General features: G+C 42.2%; 1 protein-coding gene across 4 annotated transcripts in view; it reads left to right on the forward strand.

Annotated features, from left to right (window-relative positions):
• Positions 1-23728, forward strand: part of UMODL1 (uromodulin like 1) — a 64226-nt gene that overhangs the window by 23170 nt on the left and 17328 nt on the right. For all 4 annotated transcript variants that reach the window (XM_015883170.2, XM_015883153.2, XM_015883145.2 and 1 more), the window contains exons 2-13: positions 165-407; positions 6887-7048; positions 7445-7551; positions 8121-8313; positions 9511-9651; positions 10384-10503; positions 12251-12505; positions 12911-13023; positions 14596-14815; positions 17606-17743; positions 18783-19463; positions 21750-21862. In XM_015883170.2, the coding sequence (XP_015738656.1) occupies positions 230-407; positions 6887-7048; positions 7445-7551; positions 8121-8313; positions 9511-9651; positions 10384-10503; positions 12251-12505; positions 12911-13023; positions 14596-14815; positions 17606-17743; positions 18783-19463; positions 21750-21862 (2421 nt within the window). In that variant the 5' untranslated portion in view covers positions 165-229. The remainder of the gene's footprint in view (positions 1-164; positions 408-6886; positions 7049-7444; positions 7552-8120; positions 8314-9510; positions 9652-10383; positions 10504-12250; positions 12506-12910; positions 13024-14595; positions 14816-17605; positions 17744-18782; positions 19464-21749; positions 21863-23728) is intronic.

Below are 23728 nucleotides of genomic sequence, written 5' to 3' on the forward strand. Positions count from 1 at the left end.
ATCTATGTTGATTCTTTTCATGTTTTCTCATAATTCTTGATATTTTTAACTTATTTTAACTATTTAACTAATTTCTAATCATGTTAAAATTAAATTGCAGAGAACACTACAGCTATGAGGTGAAAAGTTAGGTCTGATCCCTCTCCTGTTTTGTTTTCCCCTAGAAAGAGGCCTCTCTTTGCTAGGCTATCATCTGTGCAACTACAACCTGACCAAAAATGTTTTAAAAATGGTTGCCTACCAAAAGTCCTTTGAGAAAAACACTTCCTGTGGTGGATGGATACCATGGATGGTATGTCCCCGCATCTACTACAAAACACAGTATCGTACAGTTGAAGTCCCTGAGACCATCAACTTTACAGATTGCTGTGAAGGATATGAGCAAGTTGGGCTCTACTGCTCTTTGGGTAAGTTTTAGTCAGATTAATTGTTGAAATAAATGCTTTTTATGAAAGAGAATTCACTTAAACTGAAACATGTAAATACTTAATTCAGTTCTGGGTAGTAGGTTCACTAAAACAAGTGAGACTGCAAAAATCCACAGTAAAGTGACAAAGAGTAGACCTGAAAAACTCGTGTTCATGGTTCTTCCTATATACCACACTTACTCACAAATTCACCAAAGTTCCAGGTGAGCAAGAAGAAGGTACTTTCTTATTATCACTCAAAGGGCTCATTATTTGTCCTGGTTCAGGCCAATATCTGCAGCCAAGTGGGGCTGCTCATGTATCAGTGCAACGTGCTGTATTTGCAAGCAATGTGCTTGCATTTACCGTAGGAACTTTTTTTCTTAGAAGTAATTTAGAATGCATTTAGGATAGCATTTCCTTTGATTTGGAACATAGTTTCCTGGCTGCTAACCTAATTTTGGTGTTAATTTAAAACAACCTGAGGCTTTGGGCAAGATGTTACCACCTGCTTTCCTACCAAAAGTACATTAGGATCCATTCTCTCAGGTACTGCCTTGGTTACTTAGGACAATGTTGTTGAAAACTGTGACCATTTTAGTGGATCTGATCTAACTTCTGAGTTACAGTAAGACTCTACTCTAGAGGACTTAAACATCTTTGACTGAAGATGGAAGCTTTTCCCACTTCTCACATGAGTATTACTACATTTCAACAGGAAATTCTTTACTTTTAGCAAGATTTTACTCAGAGTTGGAAGGGATTTTTTGAGTAAAATGGGTTTCTATGGAATCTCCAATGGTTTCCTCTGACAAAGTTCCAGTATTTGTTGGTCTACAAAAGTAAGTTTGTGTAACTCGACATGTTTCCAATAGCATTAAAATGGAGCAAAATGTTTTTGTTAATCCTTTTTGGTAAAGCAGGGATTTACTTTGATTTATAGTAAGTTCTTTAAGAACTTCTGTTATCCAACTGAAATTATGCTTGCAAAAAAAAAAAAAAAAAAAAAAAAATTGTTCAGGTAGCATTTTGCACTGGATTGTATGTATTTGTTTGAGAAGACTCAAATTATATCCATATAACTTTTTTGTTTGTTTGTTTTAACTGAATGCATCTTCTTCTTAGAAGTTGTATGATTTTAACCTGAACAGGAACCTTGGATTAGATAGGATGTCACTAGACTCACTAGGCTGTTCCAGCACCCAGAAAACTTCTACAAGGCTTAATTTATCTCTGGTTTTCAGCATGACATTGCTTTTTTCTTTGTTTCCCCTTTTCATGGGAATTTACATAATGCCATCACTGTGACAAAAGATCAAAAAGGAAAGGTCCTATTGCAGCCCTGGCTCTCCTTTTGGGTCACAAGATTTAAGTGACTAAGTTATATGGGAATGCCCCTGAACTCATCCTGCATCGGATCATATAATGAGACATGAGAGGCTATGAGCCATATGTCTTGTCATGGGATGTGTCAAGAAGAATGTGTTCATCCTGCCTTTAAATTACTTCAGAGCATTAGAAAATGAACCTCCAAACATTTTTTTTTACAAGATTCTCTCAACAGTTGGTAGAAGAATATTGTATCTAACAGGAAATTGCTTTTAACAGAAAGATCAGAACCCAGGAGAAGTTGTTGTGTTTTATTCTTAAAACAGTTTGGTAGAGAAGAAGGAAATAATAATGAGGCATACATTATCCCTTGCTATTGTATCCTGCAATTTCTTTTTTGTCTCAGTGACTGTGGTGGAGCGTCAGCCAGGGCAAAATATGACCAGAAGTTTATAGTATTTCCAGGCAGTCTTGTTTGACAAGCAAAGGACCCACCCAAAATATTGCACATTTTCCATGCAGCAGTTGCAGGCTTGAGGAAGTCTCCAGTAGGTCTAATTAATGTTGAATAGTCACTTCAGTAAGGTCCTTTCTATATGCACACATGTGCATGCATGTGTGCATATGTGTAGAGTAAGTAAATTAACCCAATGACAAGGTTGAGAAGCAGCTGGAGAAAACTGCTTTCTGGTTCCCCAGTGCAAGGAAATAACTGTGTCAGCCAGATGTTGGAGAGTGACTGGCTAGTTCTGGTTGTCTCTGTTCACACAAGAAACCCCTTGAGGAACTGTGATTTTCAAAGTGTTTCAGAGCCTCTGGATATCTTCCTGGTTGGATAAAAAGTCATCCTGGTTAACACTTGAAATATTTTTCCCCCTATAATTATATGCCTTTTAAAAGCATCTCTTCAGAAACTGTAGGCCTGAGAGATGTGTATGAGTTTATTTCCTGTAACTTTAACAAATCTTTAAATATCCTGTAAAGTTTAGCTATAAGATTTCCAATCTGCCCCCGCCACACTGTGGATATACGCTCTGGGCAGGTTTGCATGTGAAGCACTGTGGTCACCTTGACTCTTTTCCTGTCAAAGTTAATTTGGGAATATTTTAGAACATAAAAGGATTTGTCTGGCCTCTAGGTGATTTCTCTGTTTAAATTATTCCAGTATCTTTGCTTTTCAGGGTATTAGTCATATATGTATTCAGTGAATGGTAATGCACTGTCTAGACATAGTCTTAAATAAATGATGAAAAGAGAAACTGTAACTGCTGAAATTACTGCACAACATTCTGCTGAACTTCTGTTGCTTTCTTCTTGACATTATCCACACTGGCATGCTCCCCATCCTACCAGGAGCTGAAGAGGCTGCACCACCTTTAAGTCATCTGGTTCTGGCTGCCCCCAGCATTTTCTTTCCTGAAGGAAACATTTACCCCTGCCTGGGATATGGCAGGCTCTGCTTTCTTATTTCCTTACTGCTGGGGCAAAAATAACTTAATCATTAATCAAGTTGGACTGGTAGTTCACATTAATTGCCCATCAGTCCATTAGGATAGTATTAGACAGCATGCATCCGCTTCTAGAATCTGCTTCACCTATTTCTAAAATCAAGTCTCTAATAGCGAGGAAGTGCTAGAATTCTAAAATTAGAATTAGATGAAAACAGTCATTGCTTCCTCTCCTTTTGCATGTGCATGCAGACAAATAACCCTCTTCATTCCCTGACCTGCTGCCTTGCCCCGAGGACCATATTTCCAAGGGCAGCAGAACCCCCCTAAAAAGTATCCCAGCAATGCTCTGGGTTCATTGTGTGGTTCAGTGCTCTGCTAAGCCTCTCTCTGAGCAGAGAATTATTTATCATCTCCTGAGGTGAATCCCAGGGTGATGCCCAGACAGCACTTTATTTTCACACTGCAGTAGGAGGGGAAGGACGCTATCTGCCTTTTGCAGCTGCAGGAATCACATCACTGTGTGCCCACTCTGAGACACCCAGTATGTGATTCCTGTTTTTCACTTATTAGTTTTTATCCCCAAAGCACTCAGTGCTGCCTTCAGCACAGTATTGAGTGTGAAGCCTGGTGACAGCGAGTGGTCCCCAGTCACTAAGTAGATCTTGAAGTTCCTCAGACTTTCAGAAAACAGCTGTAAAGTCAGAAATCCATTCATTTCAGGCATCCAAGTAGCTCCCATGTGGGGCTTGGATCTTTCAGACCTGTATGCAGATGTCTGTGCTGGGTGTCACTGGGGCAGAGAGTGCTGTGGTGTGGCCCTTCCCACTACTGCCACTAGAAACCTATGGGACATAAGTGTTACTGCACACAGGAAATGCTGCAACATACCTTCAGGGTGGGAAAGTGCCAAAGCACTGTGCTTTGAAAGCATGCTCCCACATCATCCCACATTTGTGTCCCAGCCAAATTTCCTCTGTTACAAGTGTGTCCTGCTAAATGTGTTGTAGTTTTTCATAGGAAAGGTCACTAAGCATTTATCAGGTGCTGAGCTGACATATCTGCATGCTGCCCCCTGCCCTACATAAGCCCTGGATAGGCAGTCAGGATGGACAACATCCACCTGAGCAAGTAAAGCCTAGCAAGGTTCAAAGATACCCAAAACAAGGTTGTATGATGTTGATCTACCATCAAATCATTAAGGTTGGAAAAGACCACTATGATCACATAGTCCAACCACCAGCCCATCACCTCCATGCTCATTAACCATGTCCCTCTGTACCGCATCTCGTATTTCTTTAATGCTTCCAAGGATGGTGACTCCACCACCTCCCTGGGCAGTCTGAGCCAATGCCTCACCACTCTTTCAGAGAATAAATATTTCCTGATATCCAACCTGAGCCTCCCCTGGCACAACTCGAGGCCATTCCCTCTCATCTTGTCTCTGTTACCTGGGCTGAGCCAGCAGGGTCGCTCAGCACCCACTGCTTGGGACATGCCCCCACCTCTCCTGGGCACAGGCTGGTGATTTCAGTTGCTAAGCCTTGGGTGCTTTGTTTCTTCTTCTACATGTTTATGCAGAAAATGAGGGAGGAAAGCCTATCTGTTTTCTGACTGATGGACGATTTGGCTGGCTTGCTCCACAGCTTAGTGGATGTTATAGCTCTGGATGACCATCCTTGAGTTGATCGAAGGGAAAGTGTAAATACAATTTGCAAAGTGGGTTTGTTGCAATTAAGTGGAAATGTTATGTGAATCCATCCTTGTTTTTGCTGATGCGAAAATGATGGCCTTTAGATTTTAGATAAATGGCTTGTGTGGCACCCAGCCAGAACTCAGCAGTGATTTCTGAAATGGCATGTGACCCATTAGATTGCTTACACCATACGTGTCCAACCCATTGGTTTTATGTTTATTGCCTTTTTTGTTTGTTTGTTTTAAGAAATATATAGAGAATATATTTTAAAAATAAATATTGTTACTATTTACATTAACTATATTATATATTTTACGTGTGGCCCAAGATAATTCTTTTTCACTCAGTGCCGCCCAAGCAAGCCAAACAGTTGGACACCGATGGTTTACACCATGATTCAACATGGCAGAAGAGGACCTGGGTGGAAGAAGCTGCTTTGAACCTCAAACCTGTTCAAACTACAGCTGAAATCAGGAGGAGGCTTCCCAGCAGTAGGATCCTCTTGGGGGAAAGGCTTGTGAAATCAGTCCCAGAGTCAGCAGAGGGTCCTGGTCCATTCCGGGAAGTAGAATAGGGCTCCTAGGCTCACTGGACCCAGAAGAAACTTGGGACAGATTGCACAGGATAGAATTCCCTTAACTGCTGCCCAAAGATCTTGTGGATCTAATACTGGCTCTACTTAAGTGCTACTCATAGCCCCAGTAAAGTCTGTGCTCACTGATGGTGAGCATGCAAAGTATATACATGCAATATAAAGGTGTGGAAATGTGCTTTCCTATATGTTCTGCATCTAAATCTTTAAAATACACATTCAAGTAGCCTCTGAAATTCCTAGGGGTCTCAGCTCAGTGCCTACACACTTCTCAGCTTGTGGGCTCTGGCAGGTTTTTCCACAGATGTGTGGACTCTTGTCATTAAGTGTTGTTTGTTTTTCTTAATTATCCTTCAGAAGCATATTTTGGGACCCCCGAAAAACACAGATTAAAATAATTCATTATAATGGACTGTTTATGCAAATATGACTATAAGCCCTGTTGCAGAAATGGCTGAAAATTATACGTGTTGAGTTTTGCGTGGTGTGTTTTGAGCTTTATCCCTGGACTGGAGATTGAACTGGGGATTTGGAGCGCTAAAAATGAGATCTGTTCTGGAATGTACTACAAAGCTAAAGCTCTCCATATGAAATAGGCTTCAGTCTACCACGGATTTGCTCAGAAGGGAACCTGACTTGTGCATGTAGCAGCAAGTGACAGAGATTTAGCCTTAAACTTGACTAATCAACATCATTTGCTTATTTAAGCAGCTTACTTTGCTGAGGCCATAAGGCATAGATTCAGTATTCCCTTCTACTTCCTGGAAAGCTCAGATTCACTTTTATTCAGAGCCTTCAGATAACAAATTGAAAACCCACAGAGATGGCATTTGGTATGAGTCTGTAATTTGCTATAGACCTTTCATTTACAATGGACCTTACTATGTCAAAAGCGTTTTTTCTGAATTTCAGCTTTCTACAGTGAGAATAATTTTCATTTTTCTCCAAACTGACTTTAGTTACCTGATAAATTAAACACGAGTTTGTAGGATCAGAAATTTGTTAGAGCGAAATGAATGGAAATAGTTAAATGAAAACTCCAGATTTCTAGCATAGACACTACCTGTTCACTTTGATCATTATATATTATTTGGATTAGTCATAGCTGGCACTTGGTATGTTTTCTGTCGTGTAGTGCTCCAATTTCTCCACAATTAGAATCTATCTTTCTATCTGTCTGTCCGTCTATACATTATCATAAATGGAAAATCATCAGTTCAAAAATCCTGAGTATTTTTATGTCCTTTAAAGGAAATAATGGCATTTAAAGTGCTTTTTTTTTTCCTCATGAAAATCTCTGAACAATCGGACACATTTCTGAAGTGCATGAGGACGTGTCTGCTATAAATTAAACAGCAGTTTTATGGAAACAATTTTCTATATTTTTGTCCTCAGAAGTGTCTTTTCTCCTTAGCACTCAACAGGTCCAGTGTATTTGCCTCAAGACCTGGTATTTGTCCAGTGGAGAATATGGAAACATCTGATTATTCTTGCACGTTCGATGCTGAATGTCCAGGGCTGAAAAAATGCTGCAACTCATCCAAGGGAACAGGCTGTGTGAATCCAAAGCCAGAGGGTATGTTACTGATAAATTCAAGACTGCTTCTAATAGAAACGTGCTTAATTTTTCCTTCTGAGGGTGGGAGTGGGCAGAACAACTGTTACCATAGCTCTTCATAAAGCAAACATGGGAATGTGCCTCGGGTCGACTCCAGGAAGTCTGGTTTCTGTGCTTGTGCCTGTGGGGCTGAACAGGGTGTGCTAGGGGTCCACTGGACCTTGCATGGCTTTTCCTCCTCAGCTGGCAGTGCTGCCTGCAGCATACTGGATCAGAAGCCAGTGGCTGCATGTGGACCCTTGGTAATCTCATAGTTAAAGCTCGTTTTGGTTTCTTAGAGCCTTCCCACAGCTTCGTAGCTTTCTATGGCATCACACCTCAGATGACTTGGCTGTTTTGTTTTGTGCACTTCAGAAAGGATGTTCTGGTACAATGTGACAGTCCTGGTGAAAATGGATTTTAATGACTTAATTAGAGTGGATTCCCACCTTCTGAATCATTCACGCCTTCTGCATTCCATGGTACGTATGAACACAAGCGCTCTCGCATGTTGCTCATCGTGTCCACAGTTTTGTTACTTGCTGATTACCACTTACTTCAGTCCAGGAGGGAGCCCATGGTCCCATGAGCTGGACACCACCACCTTGCCAGCTTCTCCCCCTATAGTTTGGGCCTAATGTATTCCTAATTGGTGAATGTCAGCCTCATCCTCATGGAGCTTAAGTAAAATCAATCTAGTAGATCCTTAAGTAAAATTTTTAGGTCTCTGCCAAGGAGCAGAGAAAACTTTCATGTTCTGAAACAGAGTTTTCTTCCATTTTAAGTAGTGTGTGCTGCAGCCCCAACTCAGCAGCTTTGGGTTTATGACAGACTGGGTCTGGATTTCATGATCTGCAGGAGCATGATATTTTTGTAAAATGTGATAATAAGAAGAGCTCACATTTCATAAATACAGACCTAAATATTGCTTCTTTCCTGAATTTACTGAATTGGTGCTTTTTACACACAGTTTCTGATGATGATCATTGCATGAGTTATGCCTCATTGGCATACATTTGTACTGATAAAGGTTTGTTCACCTGTTTTCCAGATTACTGGTGCATTACAGCCCTTGAATACCTCTGTGCACCATATCCAGAGTAACTATGCGGAAATGTATGCTGGGACAGTGGCCTCTCAGGTTCTGATTGGACTGCATCAACCAGCTCCACTAGCAGAGGTTTCTTCTTCCTTGAAGAACATGGTTAAGCACGTGTATGAAGTGATTGACACAGATGTGAAAGGTTATTTATTATAATCCTGGCCCTGGGGGGAACCTTTTCAAGGAGTTTCATTCCACTTGGGATTTTATCTGTATGACTATCAATTATACAATCACAGAATTATTAACGTTGGAAAAGACCACTAAGATCACCTAGTCTAACCATCAGCCCACCCCCACCATGCCCACTGCCCACGTCCCTCAGTGCCACATCCACACGGCTCTTGAACACCTCCAGGGATGGTTATTCCACCACCTCCCTGGGCAGCCTGTGCCACTGCAGCACTGCTCTTCTGAGAAGAAATTTTAATATCCAACCTGAATCCTTGGCTTTATAGTCATAGTGAATCTTGTAAACTTTGCAAAGATTACTGAAACCACGTATTATAGGGTGAAGATAGACTTTGGAGTGAACAGTTTGAAGGGCATGATCATGCTTCCTCAGTTGTTTTTTTTTCTTTTCTTTTAATAGATAAATGAAATATTCATCCATTAGGTATTCAGGTACTCATGTTTGTAGCACAAACATTAGTTGCATTAGGCAGCCTCTTAAGTGTTTGCATTGTTCTTGGGAAGCAGATACACTGTTTTTTCAGTTGTGATGCTTCCAGTAACTTGCATTAAATAAGGAGTATTTGTGGTCTGCTAATTACTGCTGTTTATTAGCCTACTTCTGTGAACACTGTGTAGGTATTTAAATGTGTTTTATTATTGCATAGTTATCTGAACATCTTCACCCCTGACACGCATTCATAAATACTGTTTGTCGTTACTTCTTATTCTGTACTGACTTCTGAAAACTCGGTCCAGCTTTCAGTGTGGTCTCTGGGCAGATTTTCTTCCTCCACCACTGACTTCATTCCAGTTTGAATGACAACCTGGAACTATGAGAGAAAACTGCTGCCAATTGTCATCTTAATCCAAACATGCTGAGTAAAAAGTGATGGGCTTATGAGTGAATGGGGGCTCATTTCAGGCAAAAGCAGCATTCTGACTGCATAGAATCATAGAATCAGTAAGGTTGGATAAGACCTCAAAGATCATCTAGTCCAATCATCAGCCCATCTCCACCATGCCCACTGACCATGTCCCTCAAATTCATATTTAATTGCATGTATATAAATCTGAAATACAGATTTACACTGAATTTGTCCTATCCAGAGCAAATCAGCCTTGATTCTGCTATAAGTATCTATATAAACTATGTTCTTCTTCCTAGATGTTGATGAATGTTCCTATGCTGAATTCAATGCTTGCCCTGAGCAAAATTCCTGTGTAAATCTGGAGGGTTACTACAGCTGCAGCCCTGAGCACCAAGAAGCATATGTCAGCCCTCTCCAGTGGAGCACAAGAAAAGATGGTAAGAAAAGTATGTCTCACCTTGGGAAATACTGAGAATACTTCTGCAGGAGCCACCTGCTTCTGGATCACACAGGGCCCCTTCTCATGTTGTTGGTAGGAGGTGCTGCATGAGCCATCTTGCTGGCTCTGTCTGATGAAATGCAGTGTACTAATTTCCAAGATCCAGTCTGTACCTCACCCTCAGCTGTCCTTTCTTACCTGACAAAGTGTCTGGCTTCAGGCCCTCACAGCGTGTCACTCATTGTCAGTACACCTGCCCAGTGCCACAGGCAGCTATGATTAGTGACTTTGCTTGTACTTGAAGTCTCCTTCCCATTTTATGTGACCGCAGCCTGGACTCTGGTGTGGTACAACCCCATCTTCAGCTGCTGCTCTGTTGCTGAGTCTTCTGCTGGAAGCAGCTGGAGCTGGGCAACGTGAGAAATAATTCTTTCCAGAAAAATACATAGGCATGCACAGACACACACCAATTGGCCTTCTAACAGGCTAAAAGATAATGGAATAAGTAAGCATTTGCAGATCCAACGATTTAGTTAGAAAACAATTTTGCAATCCTTTCAAAAATTAAGATAATGTATTGATCTATCCTTACATGATATGAAAATATTTTAATTTCTATTTGTAATAATTTTAATGTTGATTTTCAGTTGCTGGAAATGCAAAATATATTACTTTGGATTTGCTTTGTTAGGAATGCTTTAACCCTTTGATAATGCTGTTTCTCTCTTAGGCATGGCAGCATCCACTCCAAGCTCAGAGTTGGATACCATTAATGTCAGCAGTAGCTCTCCACCTATAAGTAATTCAAGTCTCTTGTCCATGACTAACCAATCTACCGATGCTGAATGCTGTAAGTGACTCTGGATTTGAATGAATATTGCCTTGCTTTAACTCAGGCACTCTGTGATCTCTTTTTCCTGGAGCTGGTTGAGTCACAGGAGGGTGTTCACAAAATGGTCGTAGGTTTGGAGTGAATCTCCTCCTGCAGAGAAAGAATGAGAAAGGATCCCTGAGTGGGAGATAAAGATCAGGAGCTGTGGTGCTATGAACTGACTCCTGGGAAGCCCCAATATTAACCTCATGACTTCTTAGGGGGATTTACCTCCTGGAAGAGGAGGTGACCATGTGCTGAGCTCACTGAGCTCACTGAGCCATTGATATTTGGCAAGCTAATTGCAGGACCCATCATGGGACTTGGTCTGGGTAACCCAAATCCTGCAGAATGAGGAAGCATAGCAGCAAAGGCAGTAGAAGGCTGGTACCACTTATTCCTGGGCCCTACTGAATGCATGTCCTGAGCTTATCCTGGATGCAGGATGGAGGTGCTTGCTTTGCTGACAGTGCAGGAGCTCCTTCTGACCAAAGACTCTGGGACACAGTCTGTGGAGATGGTGGGAGACGTGAGTCAGGGAAACTCTCCACATCCACGTTGCATTGAAGTTAGCCTTTGTGAATACTCCCTGCTATGCATTATGGCCGTCTGGGGGACTGTGATGGAAACAAAGCCTGAAAGATATAAAGATAAATCAGTGACTTGGGTCCTTTCAAATGATAGTGGTCACAATATTTTTTTTAACAACATCCTGTTCTTCTTGTGGGAGGAAATAGCTGTTAGTAGTTCTTTGCCTAATTTACAGAGAAAGGCCAGGTTTTCTTGATCTTCATCTCTGCAGCTTCTGATCTGAGATGTAGCTAAAGAAGTTTGATTGAAGTCCCTCTAGAGGAGGGAGGTATCACCTTGTGGGTTTTTGGCAGCCCCTCAGAGACCTGACAACAATGACGTCCTTCTCTAATAGCTGAAGAAAGCAACCCATTTTCCTTAAGGTAACCATTAGCATGAAGGAATAGATGCTGTGGCAGCAGCACATTGTTGTCTCTGGTTTAACATGTGGGCTGATGTTTGACCAACCTGACCCCAGCTGTTTATGGGAAACGTGTTCAGTCTAACACTGTCATCTCAGCTCTCCCTCTTGTTTGTGGGGTGGAAGGGCTCTGCCAGAGGGCAGTTTGTCCTGCCCCATTTAGATACCTCCTACTACTTCAAGGAGAGGAGTCACCTCTGAAGGGCCCCGTCTTTTCCTATTCACATGACAGTGATGGCATTGGACTAGCATGACATAAACAGGTGAAATACATGCCCCCACTTCACTCACAGCTTGTAAAAGCTGCAGTCTGTGGTGTTTTTCCAGGCAAAAAATCAAGGCAGCCTTTGCCTGAGGAGGTGCATTTTGATGATTTAAATGACAAGCAAAGCAGATGTAAACTCATGTAGAGTACACAGATTTACTCTTACAGACTTGTTTCTTCTTTTGCAACCTGCAGCAATGTGCCTGATTATTAGTGTTACTATTGATTCAACACAAATACGTATGGTTAAGGGAAATAAAAGCAATAAATATCCAGCAATTAACCACTCTAGTGGGATGGTTCATGGATGAGTGAACTTCGTACTGTGAAAGGGACAAAATCTGTCTTGACATGATGTAAAGAGGAGCTTCCCCTATTGACTGTCAAAGTGCTCGTGTATAATGGATTTAGGATAGCAGTGTTTTAAAGATTAAATGTCATTTTTGATGTGTTGATTCTTCCTGGGATAGATCCCCCTGCAATTACAAACCATCGAATCTTCGGTGTTACCAGCAACAGCTTTGAAATGTCCTGGCAAGTCACATCTACTGTAAACCATACTTTCCAAGTCCAAGTATTCAAGGACAAGGAGGTTGTAAAAAACATGAAAACAGATGAAGTGAAAATGGGTGTATCTGGACTGGAAGCAGGTGTGATGTATTCAGTAGAGATCAGCTATGAAAGCTGTGGAAAATCCATCCTCTCACATCAAAATGTTAAAACAGGTAAATAGATCCTTAAATATATCTTTATGGGCCTGATGTAAGTGCATGGGGAGGTATAGCAGAATATTGGCTTTATTTTCTTGGTTCATTCCCAAACTCTTTCACCTTCCAACAAAAGCAAACAAAAAATAAAGAGGCAAGTGAACTTCTTTTGAATGCCAGTATTTTTTAATCCAGCTATATTTCTCTTAACACCTCCCCATTCAGGTATACATTTGGGACTAAAAAATGCCTGAAATTCACTTCCAGATTTAATTATTTTACTCAGTCCATGCCCAAATCAGGTGTGCTGCTCCATGTTCTTGTGGACTCTGCATTTCATATTTTGGTCTGAGTGCATCCATTTTGCCTGAATCATTTTCTCTTCTCATTTGTTCTTGTGTGTTTTGATGTTGTGCGCTACAGATGCTCAGATATTTGGTGTTACTATGAGGATTCTCAACTACAACTTCACTGAAGATCTCCACGATCCCAGCAGCTCGGCATATGAAGAATTTTCTAGGCTGTTGCTTATGGAGGTAATGTTAAAATATTTCCAGGTAAAATATTTTTCTTCAGTTTAGAATTTATTTAAGGTAATGGAGGATTTTGTGCCCAGCTGAAATAACCTTTGGAAACCATAGGATTTTTTCCTATGACCTTTCTTTGTAATTAACACAAAATCCAACTGATGAAAGAGATCAAGTCCTTGGTCTTATTAGCAATGGAGACAAGAATTTTCCCTTACAGAAGAGTAAAGGAATTAAAAATCCAGGCATGCCACAGGGACTCCTTTTCTTGGATCTCTGGCAGTAAACTCTCACTAAATTAACTTGAGGCTTTTTAATGGATTATTAAAATGACAGTGTTGGCGTTGGTTTCAGTGCTGTCATCTCACTAAGCGCTGAGCTGCTTGCAAAGGTTTCTTTATGGAAAAGTGACCTAGTCAGGCTTTCTTCTCCAGCTCCATTCACTATATGAGAACATGCAGCCATTTTCAATGCTCAAGTATAGTCAGCCACCAAGGAGGCCTCAGTCATCAGCTCTGTTTCCAGTTCTCAGCTTCCCAAACCATAAACATATGTCAGTATAAATCTGAGGGGGAAAAAAAGCACATCAACAGTGGAACTGTATTTCCAAAGACAGTCCAGAAGAGGTGTTTACTCGAGACATTTCAAGCCTAACCTCTTGATGTGGTTTTATTTTCCATAGCGCTCACTTTTGTTGCGCAGGAGGATTATTTTTCAGTGAATCTCTTCTGAGGCTGACACAGACATAATCAGAATTGTGCAGTTGGGGAGGAAAGGGAATAATGTCTGTGTTGTTTTTTCTACACTGGGAGCACACTATCCCCTTCTCTTTTCCTCTCTCCTCTTTTAATTATTTATTTATTTTGTATCTTTACCCAGATCTGAATGTGGACCACTTAAATAGCTTGTTTGTAGGACTTTTTTTTTGAGCAAACTGGCTGAATGAGACCAAAGCTGGGTTGATTTATTGTGCTGCTTTGCGTATTTAAAGGCATGTTTTGAGCTGGAGACAGGAATAAAAAGCTCAAGCACACACTCAGCCTACATCTGTACAGTTGGGTCTTCCAGTATACGATGCTCACATTCAGACTGCCTACTGGGAACAGCCCCTGGCCTGTGCTAAGTGCCAAAATCTACCTGTATATTGCCTGAGGGACTGTAGCTGTCAGATGCCAAATTCACCAAATTGAAGATCCTGGGAATTCTCCCTCATTTTTTTGTATAGCTGAATATAGGAGAGGCTTGGGACATGAGAGCTCTTGTGGCCTGCAGAGCTAACTTGATGGGTGTAATGCATACAAGCTTACCTTGTAAAGAATTCTGCTTATTTGAACCAGAACAGGATTTGGTTTGTAAGATAAGAGGTAAGATATATATCATTTTCAACAGTGCATCAAGGAGATCCACACTTCTGTGTACCTAAGTAATAACTGAAACACTTGGAAACTTTTATTTTTACCACATTTCCTGTTAATGTTTAGGAATGTAAGTCTTTAGAAATGGTACCACCATAGCTCAGTTTCAAAAGGCAGCTATTGCTGCTGAGTTTCTAACTGCCAATGCTTCTCTATCTCTACTCAGATTAGGAATTCCTTTCCACCCAACATTTCTGCTTTATATGAATCTGGGAAACTGAAAGTGCAAATTGAATCCTTGCGAGCTGGGAGCATAATTGTGAGACTCAGAATTGCAGTGCAGGATCCTGGGTTTCCAGTTGATGCCTCCACCTTTGCCCCAGTGCTTTCATACCTGTACAATGGCTCTGTACTTTTGGTGGATCAACAGAACTCTACAGTGGAAGGTAATTATTTTTATTATTATGTTAATAGCAGAACAGTGTTGATATTTTGATTGTGTGCAGCATCACCAGCATGAAGCAAATAGGGAGACAAAGTGTGCAGGGCTAATTGTGGTTTGTTGGAAGGAAAGCCAAGAAGGAGCATGCGCTGTCCTCAGGCACCTGCAAGAACCGCTGCCCCCCACCATGCTTAAGGAGCAGAGGATCCCATGGTTTCCCCATTGATTTTCCTTTCTTCTCTGCTCTTTGTCAGCTGCGGGAAGTTTGCCATATCTTCCTTTCCCTGAAGTGAGGAAAGGGTTACTTTGAAGTATTTGTAGCCTTTAGATACTTGTGCCCTGTAGACAGTTTTGCGCTGCAAGGCTGTGGAGTTGTAATTGGCCCAGGGTTTAGGAACTCTAGCTGAAGAAATTCCCAAATGTCCTCTCAGTGAATAGGACTGAAGAAACATGTATGGAATTTAGTTAAATTGGGCCTTTGTTTGATCTTCAGTAATCGCCATTTTTATCTATAAAAGACTTGTTTCTGCCTTCAGGTTTCTCAGCTGGCAGAGCCAGACAGAGCTCAAAGAGTTGCCAAAGTCAACAGAATGGGCTATTCTTCTCTCTTAGTGCACTGAGCCCTTAAAAGCTTATTTGCTGTGATTGGGGAAAACTCCCTTTGGAGTTGCAGAGCATATGGAGGTTAGAGAGGACAGGAAAAAAGAGAAACTGAACCTGAAGCCTACAGATATCACATCACCAGCAGGAACTGACTGAATTGCAAGATGCAGATGTGCATGAACGTCCTTTACAAACACTATTGATATTCTCCTAAGAGTCTGAGTGTCCTGGGCAGTGTGCAGGAGTGGAGAAGAAGTTCTTCTTGCATATGTAGAGCAATGCCACCTGGGCCTCTGTGGAGCCTGGCCACCTACTGGCTAAGGTGCTTGGCTTAGTGGCAGAGCAGGGAGTTTGCTTTGGAACCGCAAAGATGAAAAATCAGGAGGGACAGCACAACTGCAGGGAGTGGAGCTGTTGCATCCTTCTTTGTAGTCTCATACAATTATGAAACTTCCTGACAAGATTAATTGAGACACCGAAGAGGCTGTCTGTTGTATGAGGCATGACAAGGAAATACAAGGGGACGTGTGGAGTCAGGCCCAAGGTCAATATAGCAATACCATGTCCTGGGTGGCACCAGGAGCCAATTCCCAGAGAAGTGAAACAATATGGCAGGTACAGGAAGTGTGTTTGTGCGTGTGCATGTATACAAGTGCATGTGAATGCAGCGTGGAGGACAGAGGAGACAATATCAGTGTTTGGCCTGATGTGTAGTTGAATGTGGTTTCAGAAGTGAAGTCTGCTTAAAAAGCTCTGCTAAGTAATGGGAAAGGAAACCCTCAGAGCCAGTGGAGCTAGTGAATGTAAGTTACTTGGCAATAGCATTGGAGCATCTCTCCAGTGGTGTCTGAAGCCATCAGGAGTTGCATTTACCTCATGGCACAATAAGTCACAAGGGAGAGCACTTCCACTGCTGGTGTTTGAGTCAGACCTGCTTGCTCCTGCATTTCCCCTGAGTGGCTCAAGCTGTAAATTAATAGCCAGATGCTGGCCACAGTCACATGAAATTACCTAATGGAAACAATCATGGATACACCAATTATCTAATGGAGAAGAAGGGGAAAAGTACTGAAATATTAACTGGGAGGAGAGGGGAAGCCTGCGTGCAATCAAAGAGATGCACGCTTGTATGTGCATGCACACTGGCTCTGTGCTTTCTCTTTCTAGTCTGGGACTTTCCTTTGTTTCTGAGAATTAATCACAGTGACTAATCTCTGCATGTTTGCAGAACAAGCACTTACGATAACACATTGTTCAAAACAATATTCGAGCCTCTCATCAAAAGTATTTAACCCAAGACACGGCACTCAGACTAGTTTTCTGCTCTCCTTCACTCTCTGCTCAGAGGCAGTGGATGTATATGTATATAAGTGACTGCACACAGGGAGTGGTCACACGGAATTCATTGAGATTATTCATATGCAGATTGTTAACTCACTCTTTGCCTGTGTGCTGGAACAGGGTGCAAGTGGTAGTATGAGACTCCAGAACAAAACTCTTTAGGAGTGAAGACACTCAGCCATAAAACTGATCCGTGACCCCATGGAAAAAACATTTCTAATGCATTCAGAGTGGTGGAAATTAGACTTGAGGAACACCCTTACAGCATAGTGATGCCTTGATGAGCTAGGACATTCTTTCTGAGATTATCCCAAAGGGAATCACATTTGTTTAGTGTTACCTGTGAAAATAAATTATTTATAAGAAGAGCTTTTGCCCCTGGCACATCTTCTCTTAAGAGATAAAGAGCGCTTATTATTTGCATTTACCTTTTATTTGAAGCAGAAATTGATTTGGATTCAGACTCAGTTTACCATCCTAGCTCATGACAGCTAGTGATAACAGAACTATCCATTACTAATGGAGGTGTGCTATGCAGAACTGTATACTTATGGGGTAGCCTTGGTACATACACACACTATGAGCAAGCGTTTAATCCTAAAACAACAGTAAAAGTCTGAAAAAATCAGTACCTGGAGACAATATTTTTTAGTGGACAAGAACTAAGGTTGAATTTTATGTGACAGGACAACAACATCGTTAGTGTTCTTCATCACTTAGAGCTTGTCTGTCAGGAAGATGACAGATCACTTTCTTAAATTCAAATACTGAATAAAGGACTTTTTGTGATGATTTCTGGTTCAGTGCACAGGGGGGCCGTCTGACTGATCTTTTCGTTTTGATCTTACAGATTGGGATGAATGTGCTTCTACCATGGACAATGACTGCTCCATGTTTGCACACTGTATCAATCTAATGAGCTCATACCTCTGCAGATGCAAGACAACCATGGACACAAATCCATCCCGGCCTGGAAGAAACTGTGAAGGTGAGCCAAAGACTACCATGTCATTTACCTTTGCCATGGAAAGTTGAAATAAGTTGTAATTTTCTGCCAGTGCTTTTAATGCAACTGTTTATATAGCTCACAAAATATATAACGCACCTTTAGAGTCTCTGGCCAAAGGAGAACCTCTCCATACTTGAAAGTAGGCCTTGTGCATTGGTTGTTCTGAAAGTAATGCCTCTATTTATTTCCAAGAAACAACAACATACACAAAGAGCACAATAACACTATTTGATTGAGCAAATTCTCAGCTACAGAATACGGTTTTTCAACACAGTCACTGACATAAGCTCTCATTTTTGCCAGCAGTGAACAAGAGCCCACATGTTATACTCAATAACAGTACGAACCAGCAGAGATGACGTACTGTCACTGCTGCTGAAACTCACCACCCACCCCTCGCTGTACTCACATTCACTGTTTGGTCAGCAAGCATCAATGAATGTCAGTGGGTGCCATTTTTTTCACATGTAGGAGTTCAGTGACACACCTTTGCTTCATACGAACTGGTCAGATAGAGTTGTGTCAGACTGCCCTTCTGCTGCCATCTGTCACACAGCAACAACATGTAATGGGATATTGGTGGGAAGGTTCAGCATCTTTGCCTTTTCCATAACATCCTCCTCTGAAGTCATGGGCCACCATAATAAAATAGGAGGCAATTCTTTTGAAGCTGCCTTTGTATCTTTGCACGCAATCTCTCTGATCTCTTCCTTGATTAGCCTAAAGACTGACTGCAGAGAAATATTGTTTTGGTATCTGTGGCTAATTTCTTCCCCTGCATTGACCCATGGCCTGCCAACCAAAAGAGGAGACTCAACTCAAATTTGTGTACGTACAAGCCAAGTTCAATGCCACAAAAATCACATGGGCTACAGTGCCCTTATCAAATATCCAATGTTTCTGTAAAGCTATTGCATGTGGCTGTGTGGTCTCAGCCCTATTTCCAGGTCAGACACAGCATGTTCTGACACATGTCTGCCTTGTTTGAGGTTTCAATGCTACATCTGTTGTGTTGCAGGTGAGATCGTGAGCCCCTTGACTGAAAGAACAGCCCTCGAAGTAGCAAGCAGCACACAGCTTGCTCCTGAAGCAAGCTCTGAAGCCTCTGCCTTCCCCACTATCACTGCAGACTCTGAGACAAGCACCACTGCACGCCGCCCTGCTCTACTGCCCCTGGGTGAGGGGCAAGCACCCCCTCACCATTCTACCACCAGCACTCCTCCAGCCCCTTGGAATAAAAGCCTGACACTACACATGGCCAGTGACAGTAGCCCCACAGCTGTGGCTGCAGAGCAGCAGACCACCATGAGTCCATCACAGCAGAGCTCATCGGCTGAGTCTTCCTCTTGTACACTGCAGCAACTGGCTACTCTCACAAATGCATCCATTGGCACAGACAAGCGAGAGCAACATAGTTCTCCATTGCCAATGCTATCAAACCAAACAGCCTTTGGTATCTCTGGAAGTCATGCAGCTTTTGGAGAGCCTCAAGTCCACTCTCAAGATGGCCCCATCACAGCTCTGCCAGCCACAGGGGATGCAGGAGCTCCCATTCTCAGTGCCACTCTCAACACACACACAGTGACACAAAGAGAGAACAGCTCTTGGGCTGAGAATCACACCACAGCCCTGAGGTCACCAGCTCTGCCAGGCTTCTCCTTGGCTCCCAGCCCAACTCCAAGCCCAGCCATGGACCACAGTGAGTATGCATCCAGCTGGGTACACATGCATGGCAGTGTGACTGCATGAGAAGGAAAACTTCACCCAGAGACCAAAAAGATGCACAATTGTCTCTGTGATCTGGGGCAAAGGTGGCTGAAATTAGTTTGTCTATGTCAGAATTATTTCCTTGGAGGAGCTGGCACTTTTTTCTAAATTGATTCGTCAAAATAATTTTACTTTTAGGTGACAGCTTTACTGATGTTATACTTCCTCTCCCCAAAGCAGATGAAGCAAAAACCATACAGTGTTCTAAGTGTGGCTCATGGAAATATACACTACTTGCTCGGCCACTGTGTACTCTATAGCAGCAGCCCACAGTAATCTCAGAGACACACAGCGCTGCCTTCCTGTTACTCTTCATGAAGCATGGACTAAGCATAGCCCTGCAAATCTTCCATGGGATTTCCAGGAGCTGTGTGACAACATGTGAACCATTTTTTCAAGAGCTGTACTTGAGAGTAAAAGGGCTGGCAGGGAGGGCTTCATCTGCTTGAGTTTGGGCAGATGTAGTGCATCTCTTTAGGATCTTTCTTTAGAGGGCTTTTTTTGTTGATTGGAGCTGAATCTTATTTCAAAGTTAGAAGTCAGATTTGATCCTTAAATTATAGCTTTTTGTTGTTGTTTGTTTTGTTTTGTTTTTTGTTTCTGCTATAGGGATACTGCCATGTCTGCTCATCACTGAATATATTTTTTCTTTAGTGCATTAGCCACTGGCACCTATGTTTTGTTTCAGCTTAACCTTGTTCTTTCCCCCATGCTTTCCACATCTCCCTGACCCCAAACCACACTTCTCTGTTCTTTTCTCTTCCCCTGCCTTACAGTCTCCTGTTCCTGGAGGCCTCCATTGACCTGGCCTCACTTCTGGTTTCTCTGTGTTCCTTTTTCCTTGGAAACTCTGTTTTTTGGCCATGCGAAGTCAGCTCTGCTACTTCTCCTGCTCCTCTTGTGCCATCAGCACATCACCAGCCCTGGTCACTGGTGCCACAGAGTCACCATCTCCCATCTGGCTGTCCTGGACGGCATCCATGCCAGTGCTTCTTTTCTTCTCTTGCCCTCACTCTTCTTTATGTTGTATCCTTTGCTTCCAGCACTGGCAAGACCAAGGAACAGAGCCAGGCATGTAACTCGTTTGGGTGCTTGCTGGCCAAATGGGGGAAAGTACGGTTTTGAATTCAACAATACATTGACCTCAATTGAAAAGCTCCATTTACTGCTTAAGCCTTTTTGATTTTCTTTCTTGTCCCTGGGGAGCAAGAGGAACAGCACAGCAGTGTCTCACCAGCTGGAGGCAGGAAACTGAGAGGGCAAAGCCCCACATTTGGTAAAGTTTAACATAGAGCTCCTCCTTGTGGCAACATCTCTGATCTGGAAGATGGTACAACAGAAAGTAAAACTGGTAACTTGATTCAGAAACAATTATAAGGTGAATCCTTAGCTAGATGGAAGCATTCTTGGAGTCTTTGGTGAAAACTATTCCATAAATCCCATAAATGACATTATTGTGTTAGAACTTGTTAAATCTAGGAGTGATTTGTTAGCAGACGGAAGGCACTGTGAAGGTAATTGGGTGGCAATGGTCATGGGATTGAGAGATATCAGGCAGCTGGTCTGGTCAGCTAATAAAAGCATGCTAGAGGTATGGATCATGTCTTCAGAAGTGCTTTCTCTTCTGCCTTTGATCACTTTCAGTGTCTGTGGTAACAATGCCAAAAAAAAAAAAAAAAAAGGCATTATCATAAAAGGACCTAAAACATTTGAGACCATTTTAATGTGATTCAGCACACACAGCTTCAGAGATGAGATGCTTATTCTGTTGGATTAATCTCATTTTACACAGTTTAAAATGCAGAAGTCTAATCCCAGACAGCTGACTAGCCTTCCTCTGAGTCTGGAGGGAAGGACTTGGAAGGGTTTGCCCTCTTGAGGGGCTGTGTGTCCCCATTACAAGTAGAAGGAGTTGAGACAGGAGCTGAGGTTGGAAGAGCAGTTTAATGCCCAAGCATTGCCATAGAGAAACATTTCAGAAGGCCCAGAGCATGTGAGGTAGAACTGACAGATGCAAGTCCTATGGGAGGTCTGTCCTTCTTGGGAGGCATCCATAGGCTGGAAAAAGTAGGCCCTGCTGCTGTTCACCTGTATTAAGGCTATGTTTTAAAGGGCTGGTCTTTGGCAGTTTCATGTACACCATGTGGCCAGGCATGCTTCAGTCTGTCAACAAACTATGGAATATGTAATAAAATTGTCTTCTTTTTTCACTCTGCAGCTGTCCAGAAACTTAATGGAGTGGTGCAGATAACAAATGTGAAATACTCACCAGGCTTTAGCAATACAAGCAGCGAGGAATATCTAACCTTTGCACAGCTCTTTGTTGATGAAGTAAGTGGCTAAGAAGGATGTGACCTTCTACTGGTCTCAGTGAAACCACTTGTGTGATCTTTTTCCCATGGAAGTTATATACCACATCTGCAACCCTAGATGCACCTCTGAGATCTGACTCCCATTGAGTGAGCCTGCAGCAGTGTTTTAGGCTGAGACAAGGATCTGGGATTCTCTGGAGCCTCTGTTTCTTCTGCTTCCTGTGTCTGGTTATACAGGTTTATTTATTTCCTCCAGGGATATGCTGAAATGTTAATGAATATTTGCACAGTGCTGCATTAACCTTGCCTTGTGCATCATTGTATTAATGAACGGTTTGATCATTATTACCCTTTGTCACAAGCTGACGTTCCTTCCTATCATCCTTTGTTTTAGCCCTGTATCTGCAAAGGGTGTGGTTTCTTGTGAAGTCACCTCTGCTCTCGCCTCTAATTAGAGCACAGGACATCAAAGCACACAGCGATGTCAGCTCCTCCTTCAGCACACTATTAATGCCTGTGTATTGCTTCTGACAGCATTGCTCTTATCATTTCTCGGTTAATTTTATCAGAAGTGTGTTCCTGCTGATGTTTGCTCAAACACATCTATGCTTGGAAAACCTCTGGTTATGCTGGGCTGCTTTATTGCCTCCTTTCTCTTTTTTTTTTCAGAGGGCTGAAGCTGTGATGATAGATCCATTACTGACCATTGTTTGCCCCTTCAAACACTGCTGAGGTCTCCTCAGCCTCTCACTGTGGTCAGACAGAGTCTGACAGCAAACACAGCTGTCTGCAGGGCACTCATTGGCAACTCGTGGTAGTCAGGCAGAGGTCAGACTAACATGAAGTTGGAGAACACTCTAAGGAGGAAAATGTGCACTCTCTTTAGCTGTGTGTGGTGTTTTCTCAGATATCATATAGGTTTCCCACTGGTTGTTACTGGTTTGCACCTTTCCAGATGTGTTAGCACACCACAGCTTTCTCTGTGTTGCTTCAGCCCCAAGCTGTCACATCAGAAAAGCAGCCACAGAGTGAAAGGGACGTGATTAGCAAAGTGAAGAGGGAGCAGCTCTCCACTGACCTCACTTCCATTTAGCATCACTTGCTGCCTGAGGCTATTTTGCAATAGCAGATTATTAAAAAGGGCTAAAATGAATGTATTTTCTCTGTAAGCTGCTCATTCAGATGCCTCAGTCCAGCAAATCATGGATCCAAATTTGTATGGAGAATCTGTACCATGATCACATAAAGGAACTAGAGCAGGTTTTTGTGTGGGTTTTACTCAGTTCTCAAAGTTCCAGTTGGAAAAAGAATACTTGCAATTTTAAGGCACCCTCACTCCAGTTCTGTGGACCAGCAACAGGTGAGCTGTGTTAGTGATGATTCCACCTACCCCTGAGCCACTGCCTACAGCTCTGACAACCTCAGAGGAGGCTCAGGTTGGATATCAGGAAGAATTTCTTTTCACAAAGAGTGGTGTAAGATACTGAAAAGGCTGCCCAGGTTGGTGGTGGAGCTCAAGGACTGTGTGGATGTGATACTGAGGGACTGGGCTACTGGGCATGGTGGAAATGAGTGGTTGAACAATATGATCCTGGTGGTCTTTTCCAAACTTAGAGATGCTGTGGTTCTATGAACTTTGTCAAAACCTACCATGAGTGTGTTATTACAAATGTTGTGTTTCCAGAGACCAAAGTAAGGGAAGCTCAGGAAAAAAAGCTCAGCGTATTTCTTGGCCAGATTATAAGGGCCAGATATTGATTCTTTTAAAGTAGGAAGGGAAAGTTGCAGAGATTTTAAAAGCACTCTTGAATTCCAGTTAAATAAATTTTGCTGAAGATTTTACTTACTCCTCTTTGGAGCTGCCATCTACAATTGAGAGGATTTA

This window comes from Coturnix japonica, chromosome 1 (genome assembly GCF_001577835.2).
Source record: "Coturnix japonica isolate 7356 chromosome 1, Coturnix japonica 2.1, whole genome shotgun sequence".
Lineage (NCBI taxonomy): Eukaryota > Metazoa > Chordata > Aves > Galliformes > Phasianidae > Coturnix > Coturnix japonica.